General features: G+C 35.2%; 1 protein-coding gene across 1 annotated transcript; it reads left to right on the top strand.

The window, feature by feature from the left end:
* Positions 1 to 142: 142 nt before the first annotated feature.
* LOC144359617 (uncharacterized) lies at positions 143 to 14,281 on the top strand. The gene is made up of 7 exons (XM_078012734.2): positions 143 to 215; positions 903 to 983; positions 7,913 to 8,026; positions 8,828 to 8,942; positions 10,643 to 10,746; positions 11,175 to 11,348; positions 14,082 to 14,281. Exons 2-7 carry the CDS (start codon positions 906 to 908, stop codon positions 14,169 to 14,171), a joined length of 675 nt encoding a protein of 224 aa, XP_077868860.2. The 5' UTR covers positions 143 to 215; positions 903 to 905; the 3' UTR covers positions 14,172 to 14,281.
* The last annotated feature ends 1,025 nt before the right edge of the window (positions 14,282 to 15,306 follow it).

A 15,306-nucleotide genomic window follows, 5' to 3' on the forward strand; every position in this document is an offset into this window, starting at 1 on the left:
ATTGCACATTTTTTCACACTATGAACTTTCAACTATTAAAAAAAATGTTAAACATATCCAGGTATTTTCTGTGCTTTACTATTTAAATTTTCTTGTGATTTCTACTGGTACGTAAAACAAAATTATAGAAACGATACAACCCCGCAATCTAGGCATCCATATCACAATCTACCAGACCAATAGAGGAGTAACACCATCTGGATCCAGTTTTACCTGTAAGTTAGCTTTTTATACGTTTTCATTACAATTTAGAGCAACGTGTTAGATGTGTTTTGTAAGTGGCATAGAAAAAGAATTACATACATTAAATACAGTGTCTTACACTGCATTCTGTTAGAGGCATAAGAATATTTGTAGATTTTCTTTTTATGTCTACAATACACGTTATATTTATGATCATGGTTTATTCTTTGTGGCATAAAAAACATGAAGAAAACCTTATCTTCCAATTATCTAACAATTTCTCGATTAAAGATGACAGAATTGGTTAACACTGTATTCATTGTTTACAAATCACTCATCCCCTCGCAGCCAGCAAACAACCCCTGAAACATCTTACTTGTACAACCTAGTATGCATCATTATCTGTATCATGTAGCGATTATATATTCATGATCATAGTCGTAAAACAAAACACAAACGAATGATTGTTTCACCTTTAAAAATAAATGTATAATCAGTATGGCATACTGGAAAACGCCATGGTCTCTGCTGTTAATAATTGTTGATACATGTTATTTCCCCTTCCTAAATGCACACATAATTATACAAAACAAAATTTTTATATACATAAAGTAAAAAACAATTTTTCTACCTTTCTGTTTTTCTATTAGATATTGGTAAATAATTGCACACAAATGGTAATCGTACAGAAGTAAACCTTTCCTATGTTTTTTTTGCAGAAGATGGCACAACTGCATAACCGTGGATATCCACCAGCGTACAATGCTAAAACCCCTCAGAGTCAGACTGAATACCAAGAGGTAAGGTCAGGTGGCACATCTCAGGATAGATATGCCATATGACAGGTGATACACAGCATAGTGGATATCCCCAGGAGCAGCATGGGTACCCACAGGGAGATATCCCGCACAACAACACCCACTCACCTTACAACGACAATTCCGACAAATTAGCTAATAATATTCTCATTTCACCAGGAAAAAACATTGTACTAAATTCCATAAAATACATATATTAATTATTTCGCTAAACGAAAAGTATAATTGAAGTACAGAGACCACGCTAGTTTTTTTTCGACAGAACGTCATATATTTCATGTGACCAAAGCAAATGAATCTTTTTACTGTGTTCTGCCGACGACACCGCGATAACAATATGTGTCAGATAAAATAAATATGTAGTCAAATCTTCTTCCAGGGAGGAGATAAACAAAGAAATAAAAATCGAGAGACAAATATCGCTCAGCGGCGACACGTGAAGGTGCTTTGGATAACTTCATGTTCATTATTATTATTATATTTTTGACTACCAGGGAACACAATGCACTGCTTAATATGTGCAGTCATTAACTGGGGACTAACTAATGACGCAACGCAATCGTGTCCGTTTCGTGGGTGAATAAGTCCTAAGCCTATAGCAAGTGCAGTTAGTTTGATATAGCAATGTAACTTGAATATAGTGTGCATTTTGAAAAGGCAAAAAAGTAGAAGCCAATACAGGCCGTTTATGGTATACTTGAATCTTCTGTCACGTACATGTAGAACTCAATTATTGTCTTCTACTGTTCATCCCCTATGTGTGATGCAATTATATTTTGAGATTCGTGTCATTCAGTTGGCAACTACTAATCCAAAGCACAAACGTAACAATTGCACCAGTCATACACTACAAGCTTTACTGATGTTTAAAAAAAAAATAATGGTAATTAAAATAATTGACTTCATAACCTTTTCATTATTATTATTATTTCAGTCACAGTATTTTATCTGTTGAAATTGTGAATTACCTGGTTATTATAAAACTGAATGCGAGAATGCGAAAACAACTGAATTTAGTCGTCTCTAACGTCTCATACGCACATGTTTATAAATGTTATGGTGTTATTCTGTCGCTCTTATTTGAAAAATGTGCTACATTCGAACTGTTTTCTTTCTTTGCAAAGATGCAATTAGAGACCTGTAACTCAATGAAGCAATCCGACCGCCGCTATATGTCGACCGTGATATTGCCTGCATGCATGCATGTGACGTCACTGAGCTCCAATATGTACGGCCTGGCGAAATGAGCTCGAGCTGTCTAGTCTGTCATATTAAATGAGCTACACGCGAGTGTTGTATCTTACCAAAATTCAAATCATTTTCATGTAATAGATTATGAACGAGTATGCGTCACAAAAAAGAGGGTGACGTATATTAAGTATCTTAAACTCCTTCATTATTTTTTTTTTTTTTTTAATCACTTATATATTTATTGCTGTAAACCAATAGAACATTTGTAATTCTAAGGATGCAATAAAGTTATTATTATTATTATTATTATTATTATTATTATTATTATTATTATTATTATTATTATTATTATTATTATTATTATTATTATTATTATTATTATTATTATTATTATTATTATCTGACTTATACCGCTCTTGGTCATGTGACTCGTTGTTCTACTCACGTGGGTTATCGAATTCAACTACAAACTGGTCAGAGTCTGTAAATCGTGTACATTTAGTATTTTGTACACTTGTTAATGTCAGGCACTTTTCAATTTGCATTCGTGCATTCCAACATGGTCAGACTTAAAACGGGAGGGTCGTCACCTGCGCACGCGCGGGAATTGAGTTCCAAGCAATGATAACAGCACACGCTAGAAACGCAAAAGCTCATGGGTGGACGCTTGTTTGTAAACAGTGACACGCTATGACTATCTGACGCATGCGCAAGTGACGATACCCCCGCTTTAACTTTAAATTTGAGAATTGCGTGTTCCACCCTGGGCCCTCACATTGGTAAGGTATACGTGATGTGCTGCCGGTTTTCCTCCCACCACAGCAGCGAATAGCACTGGATGATCACGTATCTAAATGGTTCAATGCATTGTCGAGTATCACTCATTGTGTATTATGTATATTAATATGACTGTCAAACTCAGGTCTATCACGCCCTTACTATTAGTGATAGTTTGCAAAATGTTCAAAATAAATTAGTGGAGTGGTGTAACCGTTGCTATTTTCACTCAATTTAAAGCAGGGGTGACGTCATCTTTGCATGCGTCCGATGGATTAACGTGTCATTGTTTACAAACAAGCGTCTGCCCATGAGCCTTTGCGTTTTTAGCGTGTGTTGTTATCATCGCTTGGGACTCAATTCCCGCGCGTGCGCAGGTGACAACCCTCCCGCTTTAAGTAAATGCAAATTCATCAGCTTTACATTAACGAAAAAGCCCATATCAAACAAAAATACTCTATCAGGAGTACTACTCTAGAACAAGTATATATTATTAAAGCGAACCTAAATGCGGGCTTAATTTACAGTTGTGTATATTCTAAACTGTATTCGAAATAATATTGCAGTGGTTTAATTTTGTTTTAATTATAACTAGCTTGGATACGCATTTGACGTGCTTGCAATTAAACACCATGGAGGCCATTCATGAAGGGAAATAAATAACGAACGAACACATTTAACATCCGGGTACTTTTCATAGCTATGACGTTTTAGTATCTCATCGCATTCCTATAGGCTATACGCCGTTCATGCTGTCAAGTCCCAGGGTGTCAAGTATTGTGTACTACTAGTATAAACTCAACTTTTATATGCACAATGTGCTTTTTAGAACTTGGGTTAGAGCCTTATGCGTTTGAACCACAGTATTCTGAGAGTGGAAGCTCAATTGCGTTACCGCACTTCCCCGATCGTAAGCCCCTCCCATCCCTCTATTTTTACTAGGTATTTATCGAGTTGAGGGCATTCACGATTATAAGCCCAGAGTGTTTTTACTGGGCGTCGACGATATTCTTTAAAATATGCGTGTAAAAAGTGTGTTTCATTTCACAATAATCGTGATTGGCATGGTAGTTTGGTTCGTGCTTTTAGTTTTATGAGAAAACTCGCATCATTAATGTCAGAGTGCATGGCGAACGTACACAACGTGGTTTGCATTCTTTCTATTCTGTCATTTACTCAGGATGAACCCCGATGTTGCAATACTGGAGTAATCCATATTTCTTTGAGTACTAATAGTAGCTTTCGAAAAGCCAAACATGTGATCATTAAGTCGTGTACCTGGTTATTGGGCATGGTTTACTTTGAGACTATCATGAAATGCCTAGGGTTTGAACGATGTGACATGTTGGCGACCGTGAAAGGTGTTTAAATTCTTCCTCCACACTCAGTTTACCCACGGTTACTATTAACCGTCGTTTACATTTTGGAAATTGCGAATTGCCAGTTTTTGGGGGAAAAAACATCGTTTTTTCGTTGCAATCAGTGCTACAGATCGCATTTTAACAAAGCGGTAATTTACTTCCGCATTGCGTTAAAAAATCATCGTCAATACGACATTACGACACATTATTTTGATTGGTTAATGGAAGACATGACCTGTTAGGTCAAATAAAGTTGTTTCAGGTCAAATCGTGCTGAAAAACTTCATGGTGGAAAATTGCTTTGCGTCGAGAGTTTGCGTACGATCAAAAACATACCAAAACGAAGATAAAGATGATGCCTTCGTCCACTGTTTCCTCACAGACCCTACCCATTATTTCACCGTAAATTCAGACGGTATGTAAATCGTATTGTAATAAAATGTGTGTGTTTTTTATGAACATGTTTGTTTCTTCATTGTAAGTGTCGTGGAAATCAATGACGCATTGTTTTTTTCAAAAATAAGTATTATTTTCCCGAGCCCGGCGTGGTGAACGAATAATTTTTCGTTGTTGGCAAGATGGTTACAGTGTTTAACCCCAAAACACAATCATTTTTTCTGAGTTGGTCCTCGAGTATAAGCTCATTCCTTACTTTTCCCTTACGTGTTCATGCCTCCGGGCTTATGATCAGGGTAGTACGGTATACTGTGAAGATTCAGATCAGTCCAGTGTGAGTGATGAGAGTATATCGTCGACGATGCCCCTTGTTCGGATGATAGTTTTATTTCAAATTACACGGAAGTCTGTGAACAATCTGCTTAGTGTTCCTGTGACAATTTTCCCATTGATTTGCCAGTGCAGCCGCGTGAATGTTTCCACCACCACCTACGAACTGAAGATTGCATACTCAAGCATCCAGACTTTGAAAAAATTTGCACGCACAGTGCAGTACTGGAAACAGCACTTATTAGACAGTTAGACAAAAAAATGCCTGTTTCGATCAATTGCACATCCATAATGTTTGTATGTTGATACGCTTGTAAATAAACAACATAGACTAGGAGTCAATACACCAGTCCAGCCAACTATGGCTCCCTAAGTTGCTTATATTTAATCAGATACTATTTCGTCATCATGCTTTGTTACCTTCCCTGTTTATACCTCATGAGGAAGGTTTATGGTTTCTCATATTTAAATCATCATAACTCTGAAGATAATCATTTTTCTTATTTTTTTTTCAAATTTATAATCAATATACATAACTTGATAAATACAAACACCAAAATAGGCTCTATTTAGTTCCCCTTTAAAGACTATGGAACCTATTTATCTTTAAATTTGTCATACAATCCTCAGGTTAATTTTAGTGCTTTCAAGCTCATTGTTTCTTTTTTTTATAGACGTACATGTTGGTCTTCTCTTGATAATCATGATATTAATTAATTAAATTTTGCACGTAAAATATATTCTACAGTTTAGCTCTATGGTTTGGGCGCCACATCAAACGGGACTTTCCGATAAAATCGAACCTGTTCAATTTAAAATTGTAAAATATATATGTAGAAAGCTGAAAGTTCATTGTAGTACAACTTACTATCCTGATTACTGCAAACCTTTTAATATCTCTTTTATTTAATAGATGAATTATTTTTTTAAATAATTTTTATTTTGTCTCCTCGAAAGCAAAATCCACTGTACATTCTGTATTCTGATTTGTATGGCAATGTGATGAGACAACACCGCATCGTGCATACAAAGATTTCACATGTAACCTCATATTATGTGATTCTTTTGTAGTCTTCGATTGGTGATCTACTAATAGCACCGCATCGTGCATACAAAGATTTCACATGTAACCTCATATTATGTGATTCTTTTGTAGTCTTTGATTAGTGATCTACTAATAGCACCGCATCGTGCATACGAAGATTTCACATGTAACCTCATATTATGTGATTCTTTTGTAGTCTTCGATTGGTGATCTACTAATAGCACCGCATCGTGCATACAAAGATTTCACGTGTAACCTCATATTATGTGATTCTTTTGTAGTCTTCGATTGGTGATCTACTAATAGCACCGCATTGTGCATACGAAGATTTCACATGTAACCTCATATTATGTGATTCTTTTGTAGTCTTTGATTGGTGATCTACTAATAGCACCACATCGTGCATACGAAGATTTCACATATAACCTCATATTATGTGATTCTTTTGTAGTCTTCGATTGGTGATCTACTAATAGCACCGCATCGTGCATACAAAGATTTCACATGTAACCTCATATTATGTGATTCTTTTGTAGTCTTTGATTGGTGATCTACTAATAGCACCACATCGTGCATACGAAGATTTCACATATAACCTCATATTATGTGATTCTTTTGTAGTCTTCGATTGGTGATCTACTAATAGCACCGCATCGTGCATACGAAGATTTCACATATAACCTCATATTATGTGATTCTTTTGTAGTCTTCGATTGGTGATCTACTAATAGCACCGCATCGTGCATACAAAGATTTCACATGTAACCTCACATTATGTGATTCTTTTGTAGTCTTCGATTGGTGATCTACTAATAGCACCGCATCGTGCATACGAAGATTTCACATATAACCTCATATTATGTGATTCTTTTGTAGTCTTCGATTGGTGATCTACTAATAGCACCGCATCGTGCATACGAAGATTTCACATGTAACCTCATATTATGCGACCCTTTTGTAGTCTTCGATTGGTGATCTACTAATAGCACTGCATCGTGCATACAAAGATTTCACATGTAACCTCATATTATGTGATTCTTCTGTAGTCTTCGATTGGTGATCTACTAATAGCACCGCATCGTGCATACACAGATTTCATATGTAACCTCATATTATGTGATTCTTTTGTAGTCTTCGATTGGTGATCTACTAATAGCACCGCATCGTGCATACGAAGATTTCACATGTAACCTCATATTATGCGACCCTTTTGTAGTCTTCGATTGGTGATCTACTAATAGCACCGCATCGTGCATACGAAGATTTCACATGTAACCTCATATTATGTGATTCTTCTGTAGTCTTCGATTGGTGATCTACTAATAGCACCGCATCGTGCATACGAAGATTTCACATGTAACCTCATATTATGTGATTCTTCTGTAGTCTTCGATTGGTGATCTACTAATAGCACCGCATCGTGCATACGAAGATTTCACATGTAACCTCATATTATGTGATTCTTTTGTAGTCTTCGATTGGTGATCTACTAATAGCACCGCATCGTGCATACAAAGATTTCACATGTAACCTCATATTATGTGATTCTTTTGTAGTCTTCGATTGGTGATCTACTAATAGCACCGCATCGTGCATACGAAGATTTCACATGTAACCTCATATTATGTGATTCTTCTGTAGTCTTCGATTGGTGATCTACTAATAGCACCGCATCGTGCATACGAAGATTTCACATGTAACCTCATATTATGTGATTCTTTTGTAGTCTTCGATTGGTGATCTACTAATAGCACCGCATCGTGCATACGAAGATTTCACATGTAACCTCATATTATGTGATTCTTCTGTAGTCTTCGATTGGTGATCTACTAAATTCTATCGGAAACAAAGCTGAAGAATTTGCTAAAGATGCATATAAAGTTGCCAGTCATGGAGTGGACCGCTATTCCAGCAGTCCGACATTGGTAAGTCAAAATTACACTGAATCTAAATAACTTATTGTCTCAGTAAATAATAACATTAAGTGTCAGTTATATGAAATAGTGGTGCAATATGTCATATATCAAGTCACATGGCACAGTGAATATATATGTCATATTGGTAAGTCACATGACACAGTGGTGCAATATGTCATATCGGAAAGTCATATGGCATATTGGATCCATATGTTATACTGGTGTGTCACATGGTATAGTGAATCTATATATCGCCGGTCATAGTATATTTATATATCGTAGTAGATATTTTGATAAAATGTCATATTGGTAAGTCACATGACACAGTGAATTTATATTTCATTGGTAATGACGGACCTGTGACGTCTGGCATGGTGGTTATGAATGAATTTAGTGTATTTTACTATAAAACATATTTACAGATAATAATATACAAATGAATTGCAAATGAAATTGATAAATAAACAAATGAGTAAATTAGGGTATAATTTAGAATTTAAAATAATATTTTTAAATATTTATACAAATTGCTTATAGCGAGGGTCTATAGAATAAATCAAATAAACAGTGAATAATAATATTAATAAATTATACATAGTTTTGTAAATAATAATGTGTCATTAGTAATTGAAAACTGTCCAAACTATGATGTACATGCTACACGACATACCTTGGTAGCTTCTTTGCGTGACATCTTTTGTCTATTCTTGATATGATAACACAATGACACAGTGTTACGAGTATACTTTCCTGACTTTACAATGATTCACAAATCGATATTCAGTAATATTGTGCATTTTGCTTTTGTAGGATAAATTTGCTACTGGAAATGTAGTAGAATTGACATCTTGTATGACTGGTAAAGGGCTTCGTATTTTGCCCAATGGCGAAGTAGATGCCCTAGCAACCCCCAATGACCATTGTGGTAAGCATATCACGAGAACCACTGTGGTGAACAAGTCTGTATGTGTGTTTGTGCAAGGCAGCTAAATTTGTCTTAAATGAGTGAAGAGATATAACAACGAGATTATAAAATTTAATTTAAATATAAATGGTAATAAGAGTATTCTAGAGAAGAAGATATATCGTTGCACATACTTCTATATGTGTTATTTTCAGTTAATTTGTTTCTGTCGTTGGAAAACTAACTCTTCACTTGGAAAAAATAGTCACACTGCTTACTTACCGGTATATTTAACGCTACCGTAAAGCGAATCTTTCTGAATAATTATGTAGCGCGTCGAAGCAATAGACGAAGGATATGGCAGAGCATATTTACGTGGATGGATTAATAAATTCATTGCTATATTGCCGCAGCGCTTACATACATTGGTTCGTCGATGTCGTTATTGAGGTGTGCACGTGAGTGGATGGGTCTAGTGGATGGTAGTGGTGGTTGATTGTGGTGGTAATATGGTTGTTACTGTTACATATAAATGGCGGGGATTCCTCCCGGCTCAGGTGTGAGCAATCATTAAAATTCAAAATTGGCACACTCAGTCCAGCTAGCATTAATTGTCAATTCACCTTATTTCTTTTGCATTGATTGGTTCCTTATTGTGTTTGTATGTTTTATAGTGAGGTGTTTTGATTGTCTTGTGTCCACTTGCTGAGGCAGAGTTGAACCCGAAACGTCTTGTTAGTGCTTTTTTATTCCTTGCTGGTCAGTTTTATTGTTTGGTAAAAGAAGGTTAAAGCGCGGTGGTTGTCGCGCTGAGCATGTGCGACTTTTGTGTTGATAAGCATTGTTTTTCTCACAATCCAATATGCTCTTTAAATGGAAATCACATTTAGGTATAAGATTTGACCTGGGCGCGACTTTCACTGATTACCGCCCGTTACTCCTTCGTTATCTTCCAATCACCTAAAAATTACCTAATTAAAGCTTTGAATCATCTCAGTTTGTACTCGTTTACAGTACTCAACTGTCGAAGTCGCCATCTTTTTTTATATGAGACACATATATCTCGCACATGCGTGGCGCGACGACTATAGCCCTTTAAATGTCGCCAACTATCTGTGGATATGCTTCATGCATTTAGGGAACACGCATTGTTTTTAAATGTTCTTTGCCAAATTGCTTAATGGTTTGATGTTCTGGTGCTAAGAGTAACTAGTAGTAATTTTTGTCAAGTGTAAGTCAACATAGTTTACAACCATGCTAAACAATTCTTAAATCCCATGACTTGGTCGTGTCTTCAAAATGGCGTGAAAAAGAAATTTATCTCCCAGCTAATGAGGATGGCTACTTCTCATGTTGATTATATTTGCTAAAAAATCATTTTCAACATAGCTATGAATTGTTTTTCACCAGGCTTTGAACTGAAAAAATATGAGTCAGAATTAATTTAATTATAGTATTCAGCAAACGTAACAGTGGTCAAGGTCATATCTGCCTCGTATTCAGCTGAATAGACATGGACATATTTCATTTATTGTAGCCTCGTATTCAGCTGAATAGACATGGACATATTTCATTTATTGTAGCCTCGTATTCAGCTGAATAGACATGGACATATTTCATTTATTGTAGCCTCGTATTCAGCTGAATAGACATGGACATATTTCATTTATTGTAGCCTCGTATTCAGCTGAATAGACATGGACATATTTCATTTATTGTAGCTCATTTCACCTGTATTAATGAAGAACATAATATTGTAATATTGCGTAATATTGCCAACCCATCATTTCATCTGACAATTACCAGTAACCATGTATCAGGAAGGGTAAGTACCAACCTAAATAAACGAATTATGTAAAATATAAATTGATGATAAATAAGAAAAATAATTTGGTTTATTCACATGCATTCTCCACCATACCAATGCCAACTAAATCTCAAAATGTAAAATCTTTAGACCCTTACTGAGTAAATTGCAGCAGCAAAAATTCAAAATGATAATTAAAAACAAATTTAGGTAGATGAATTGACAATTTTGAGAAAACTAGAGAAATGGATATTCACCCTGTATAATTTGGTGGAAAATACACTACTCATACTGGTATATGTGTACTTTTCTTAACACATGGAGCAACGCTTCCACAAAAGAAATAACGCACTTCTAACATTGAACATTTATCTTGTATATTTTTAATTTCCGTAACTCTTTCATTGCTGTCTTGAATAAAATATATTGTATTTATATTGTATTAGGGATTTGGTGGGTTTCCGAGTGAATTTCAAATTCACGAGACAATGAATGCGTTTGTGACTTTCGAATCTTTACAAAACCCTGGTCAGCATATTGGTGTAGCGGCTGATGGCACTATGAAAGCCGCTAATCTGGTAGCTAAAGGTATGGATGCCCAGTTCAGTGTCAGACTTGTGGTAAGTATTCGACATTACCATTGCGTGTCAGTTCAGTGAATAATGTATTCATGTTATGTAGCCCACCCAGTATATCTGCGGCCTTCCCTTGGTCAATATGGTATCCATCATTTTCTCCAGATTTACACATTCAAGCGTCGATGACGAAATACCCGGATTAACATAGACTGTTCTAGTCATCTATAACATATTTAAATATGATCATAAAAGCTGTTTGGATTAATTGATATTAAACTACATAGTTTTGATATTGTTTTTTAAAATAACAAACGTGTATAAATAAGTTTAAATAATTGAAGACTGTCACAATAAAGAAAAAAAACAACAGATTATTTTATTTTAAAATGAACTATAGAGGGAAATATGTTATTTTAAAATGAACTAAAGAGGGCAGTATGTACAATCTATTTATTCTTCAGCTCCTGAGAGCGAGGTTATTTGTAGATACTAGTATGTTGGCGATCGCCGCAGTGTCTGCGGAAGTACTATGGGAGATTGCATGATGGGAGTGAAAAGTCGTTTGATCAGTAAGATAATTTTAGAAAAGTGAAAACTTGAGTGACTGTGAAATAAAAGTTGGTTTTAAATATAAAATATCATGGAATCTGGATGAAATAATGAAAGGAAATTGAATGGGTATGAAAGTAAATGTGGCAAGAATGCAAGGTCAGAATCCGGGGGTCAAAATACGTCACAATATATCCATCATCATCCATCGGCTGTCAACAACTATGGATGTGGTAAAAGTCTTGATTTGCAGTTTGCGTGAATGGCCGGGAAAATCATGCCAATTCTGTGCTTCAGTAAGAGGTTTTGCTGCTTTTTGTGCAATGGAAATTAATTCAAGCAATGCTGTCAAATGACATTTCCTCCTAGTAAACAAAACAACCCTGGGACGTTTATCTTGAGAAATTGAGAAGACGAAAATCTCTTGGGACAGTCGTTGTTGTGAAACAATGGACATACTTCTCCAGGGTATCAAGGGTAGTTTTGATTATTAAAAAAGGGAAACTGCTGCTTTATGGAAAAGCAAAAAATGTCAATGTCATTGACCACAGTAATTCTAAATCGATGTTGGTTTTAATTGGTGTTGCCTGGTGTAGAAGTAATAACATTACGATGTTTTTGAGTTTAATAGTAAATTATTAATATTAAGAAATTAACAGTAAATGGTAGACTCCTTTTTGATTAACATCAACCAGTATAACCTGGTTGACAACAATGAAATTCTAACAACAAGGCAATTAGGACAAATTAATAAAAATATACAAACATCATTTATATCAACTTGAAAAAGTGAATTACAAAACGACAATTAATCAAACCAAAATGAAAAATAAATAAATTAAGAACATACAGAGAATTAAAAAACAATTTTGCTTTTGAAACCTACCTTGTTACCCTGAAAAATATTGTGACTGACAGACACAACAGAATACCCCTTGCTAATAGATTATGTAACCTTTGTGATCAGAATCAAGTAGAAAATATCATCTAATGATGTCATGCAAAAGTTGTACCTCCGATAGAAATGTCTTATTTGAAATGGCAAAAACCAAAATTTGTCACCAAAGACACAATTCATAGCCTTGCTAAACAACAGTGGTCTAACACTCCCTGTAGCAAGGTGCCTAAAGAAGTGTTTTGAAATAAGACAGCAACCCCAGTGACAATTTTCGTTCACAGTTAAGTTTTGCATTTTTTCTATCTTTTTATTGTATAATAATTTAGTCTTAATATTTTCTTTCTCTGTTACAGTAATGTATTAGCTTAGTTTTTTGTATGTTTTTATTTTATATTATTTATTTAATTTTTCTAACCTTTTATTCTTTCTTAAACATTTATTGCCAATCCCTCCGGGGAATGTGTAAGTGTTAATAAAATTAATATTATTTAATTAATGACCCCGCACATTATTGATTGGCCTTGGCTAGTTGAAGCGGTTTTTAAATGGGCGACTCGATAGAAGTATTCGCCGTGACTCAAGACTTTTCATTCGGGTTAATACAACGCTTACATGTTACTGTCAGGAAGGTTTAATGTCTTGTTTGTATTTGCACAATGTGAAAGAGGGGTTTATTGTCAAAATGTACTAGTACATGGGTGGTTGTATACATATTGAACTATACAAAATTTGAATTATGTCACCAAATTGTACGTTTTGACGACTCGTATGCAATTGTAAGATTATATTTCTGATATACTCGAAGTGAATCTCAGCACTGTGCTTTTTATAAATGTTATGGTTCGGTTAATAATTTCCTGGAAATTGTGCAGAAAATCACAGACTTTCATTATTTTTTGTTCATAGTTTTTCTAAATTTCAGTTTTTATTGTTCATAATTATTTACAGCAATAACACTTGTTTTCTGTTGTGAAACCATTTCCAGGTATTATGAATAAGTGTACATGACAGCTTTCCCCACACAAAAAGACATGTATGGATATGTGCGAGTATGTTTGTTGGGTTAATATGCCACTTCTTTATATCCCACAATGTCTGGTAATTCTAACTAACTACTATTTCGCAAATTTGCGTAGCCTTGCTTCTACTCCCATATTGTCCTTAATAGTGAAGGTTAATGCGGATATATTGTAAATTACACAGAGGTAACACTACAATACATTTCCCTTTACATTCCCTTGTATTACATAATAGTCTTTGAGCTGAGGCAGTTATGGTTCTACAACCATCACCAGTTCTCTTGTATTACATTGTTTGCTTTGTTCCAGGCTAGTGCGTACCCGTTTCCAGGTGTGCCAGCTCCGCAGAAGACTGTCGTTGTTCAACAACATTACCCCCCGACATGTCAACATAATTAGAAAACTACAAGATTGAAAAATGCTCGATAAAAATATTCATATGAAAAATCAATAGATGTTCTATTTGTTTATAGTTGAATTACGGCATTAAAACCAAGATAATAAAATAATACTAATAGTGTTATTATTGTAGCTGATTTCTACTACATTAAAGATCTATACCCAGAACTTGATAGACTAGTGACGTCACTAATTCATCCACACATGACTAACCTCTACTCAGAGTCATCATTTTCTGGGAGAGTCACATGACACAGTGAATAATTAAAGATACATGGTAGAAAACAATTTGGAACATGTTTTTGAATCTACGTTTCTTGATATTATATTGGCTTTTATTCTTGCCTCGTTTGTGTGTTTGTCTGTTTGTCTTAGTCACTTCTTCCCAGCATTGACCGGTTTTGATGAAATTGTGACCCTTTTACTGAGCAATAAAAGTTAAAATAAAAGCCGCACAAAACATACTTTTCCGATCTACCGCTACTTTAACCAATCTTAGACTTGTGCTGCTGGGCATTGGCTCTTTCACCACCTGTGACCATATCAGTGAAATACACATCACTCATAACTTTGCCGTTATAATAGAAAGGTCACGTGGTTATGACATATTCCTGTTTACTCGATAATTTTTTTTTTATTCCTAAATTTGAAACCTTGGACGGATGGCTTTGAAGAAGATAAAAACATGCATATAAAGGTTCGTTGCCAATGAGAATGTGACTACAAAAAATCGAAAATGTTACACAGAAGTGTAATGCCAGTGGCGGCGGAACATGGGACGGGGGGGGGGGGGGGGTAGAGAAAGGGCAGTTCCCCTTTGAAAAAATGTGTGTCAACAAAGTTTGCCTCCGTACTCAGACAGTACACCGCACATCGACCTCCGCTGCGCGTCGGTCGATACTCCAGCTCTACTGTCTTCGTGCATACTTTGAGGTATCCTCGTAATAACATCGTATTATTTGTTACATTTGTCACTAACGGTATTACATTTTAGTTTATAATACATGTTATTACATTTGTTACCAAGGGTACTAGTAGTTTCCTTGTATAGGTAGGTTGAATATTTGACTGATCAACAAAATGAACTCGACGTAAAAAATGTAATATTATTTATTAATTATTAAATGAGTTCGAA

The sequence above is a fragment of the Saccoglossus kowalevskii genome, chromosome 5 (genome assembly GCF_978046115.1).
Source record: "Saccoglossus kowalevskii chromosome 5, keSacKowa6.1, whole genome shotgun sequence".
Classification (NCBI taxonomy): domain Eukaryota; kingdom Metazoa; phylum Hemichordata; class Enteropneusta; family Harrimaniidae; genus Saccoglossus; species Saccoglossus kowalevskii.

Bases quoted from the DNA above. Each gene is read 5' to 3' on its own strand.
- LOC144359617 (XM_078012734.2), top strand. From the start codon at position 906: ATGGCACAACTGCATAACCGTGGATATCCACCAGCGTACAATGCTAAA. The intron at 8,943-10,642 runs GTAAGCATATCA...CATTTATTGTAG, and splicing joins AACCCCCAATGACCATTGTG to CTCATTTCACCTGTATTAAT. The intron at 10,747-11,174 runs GTAAGTACCAAC...ATATTGTATTAG, and splicing joins GTAACCATGTATCAGGAAGG to GGATTTGGTGGGTTTCCGAG.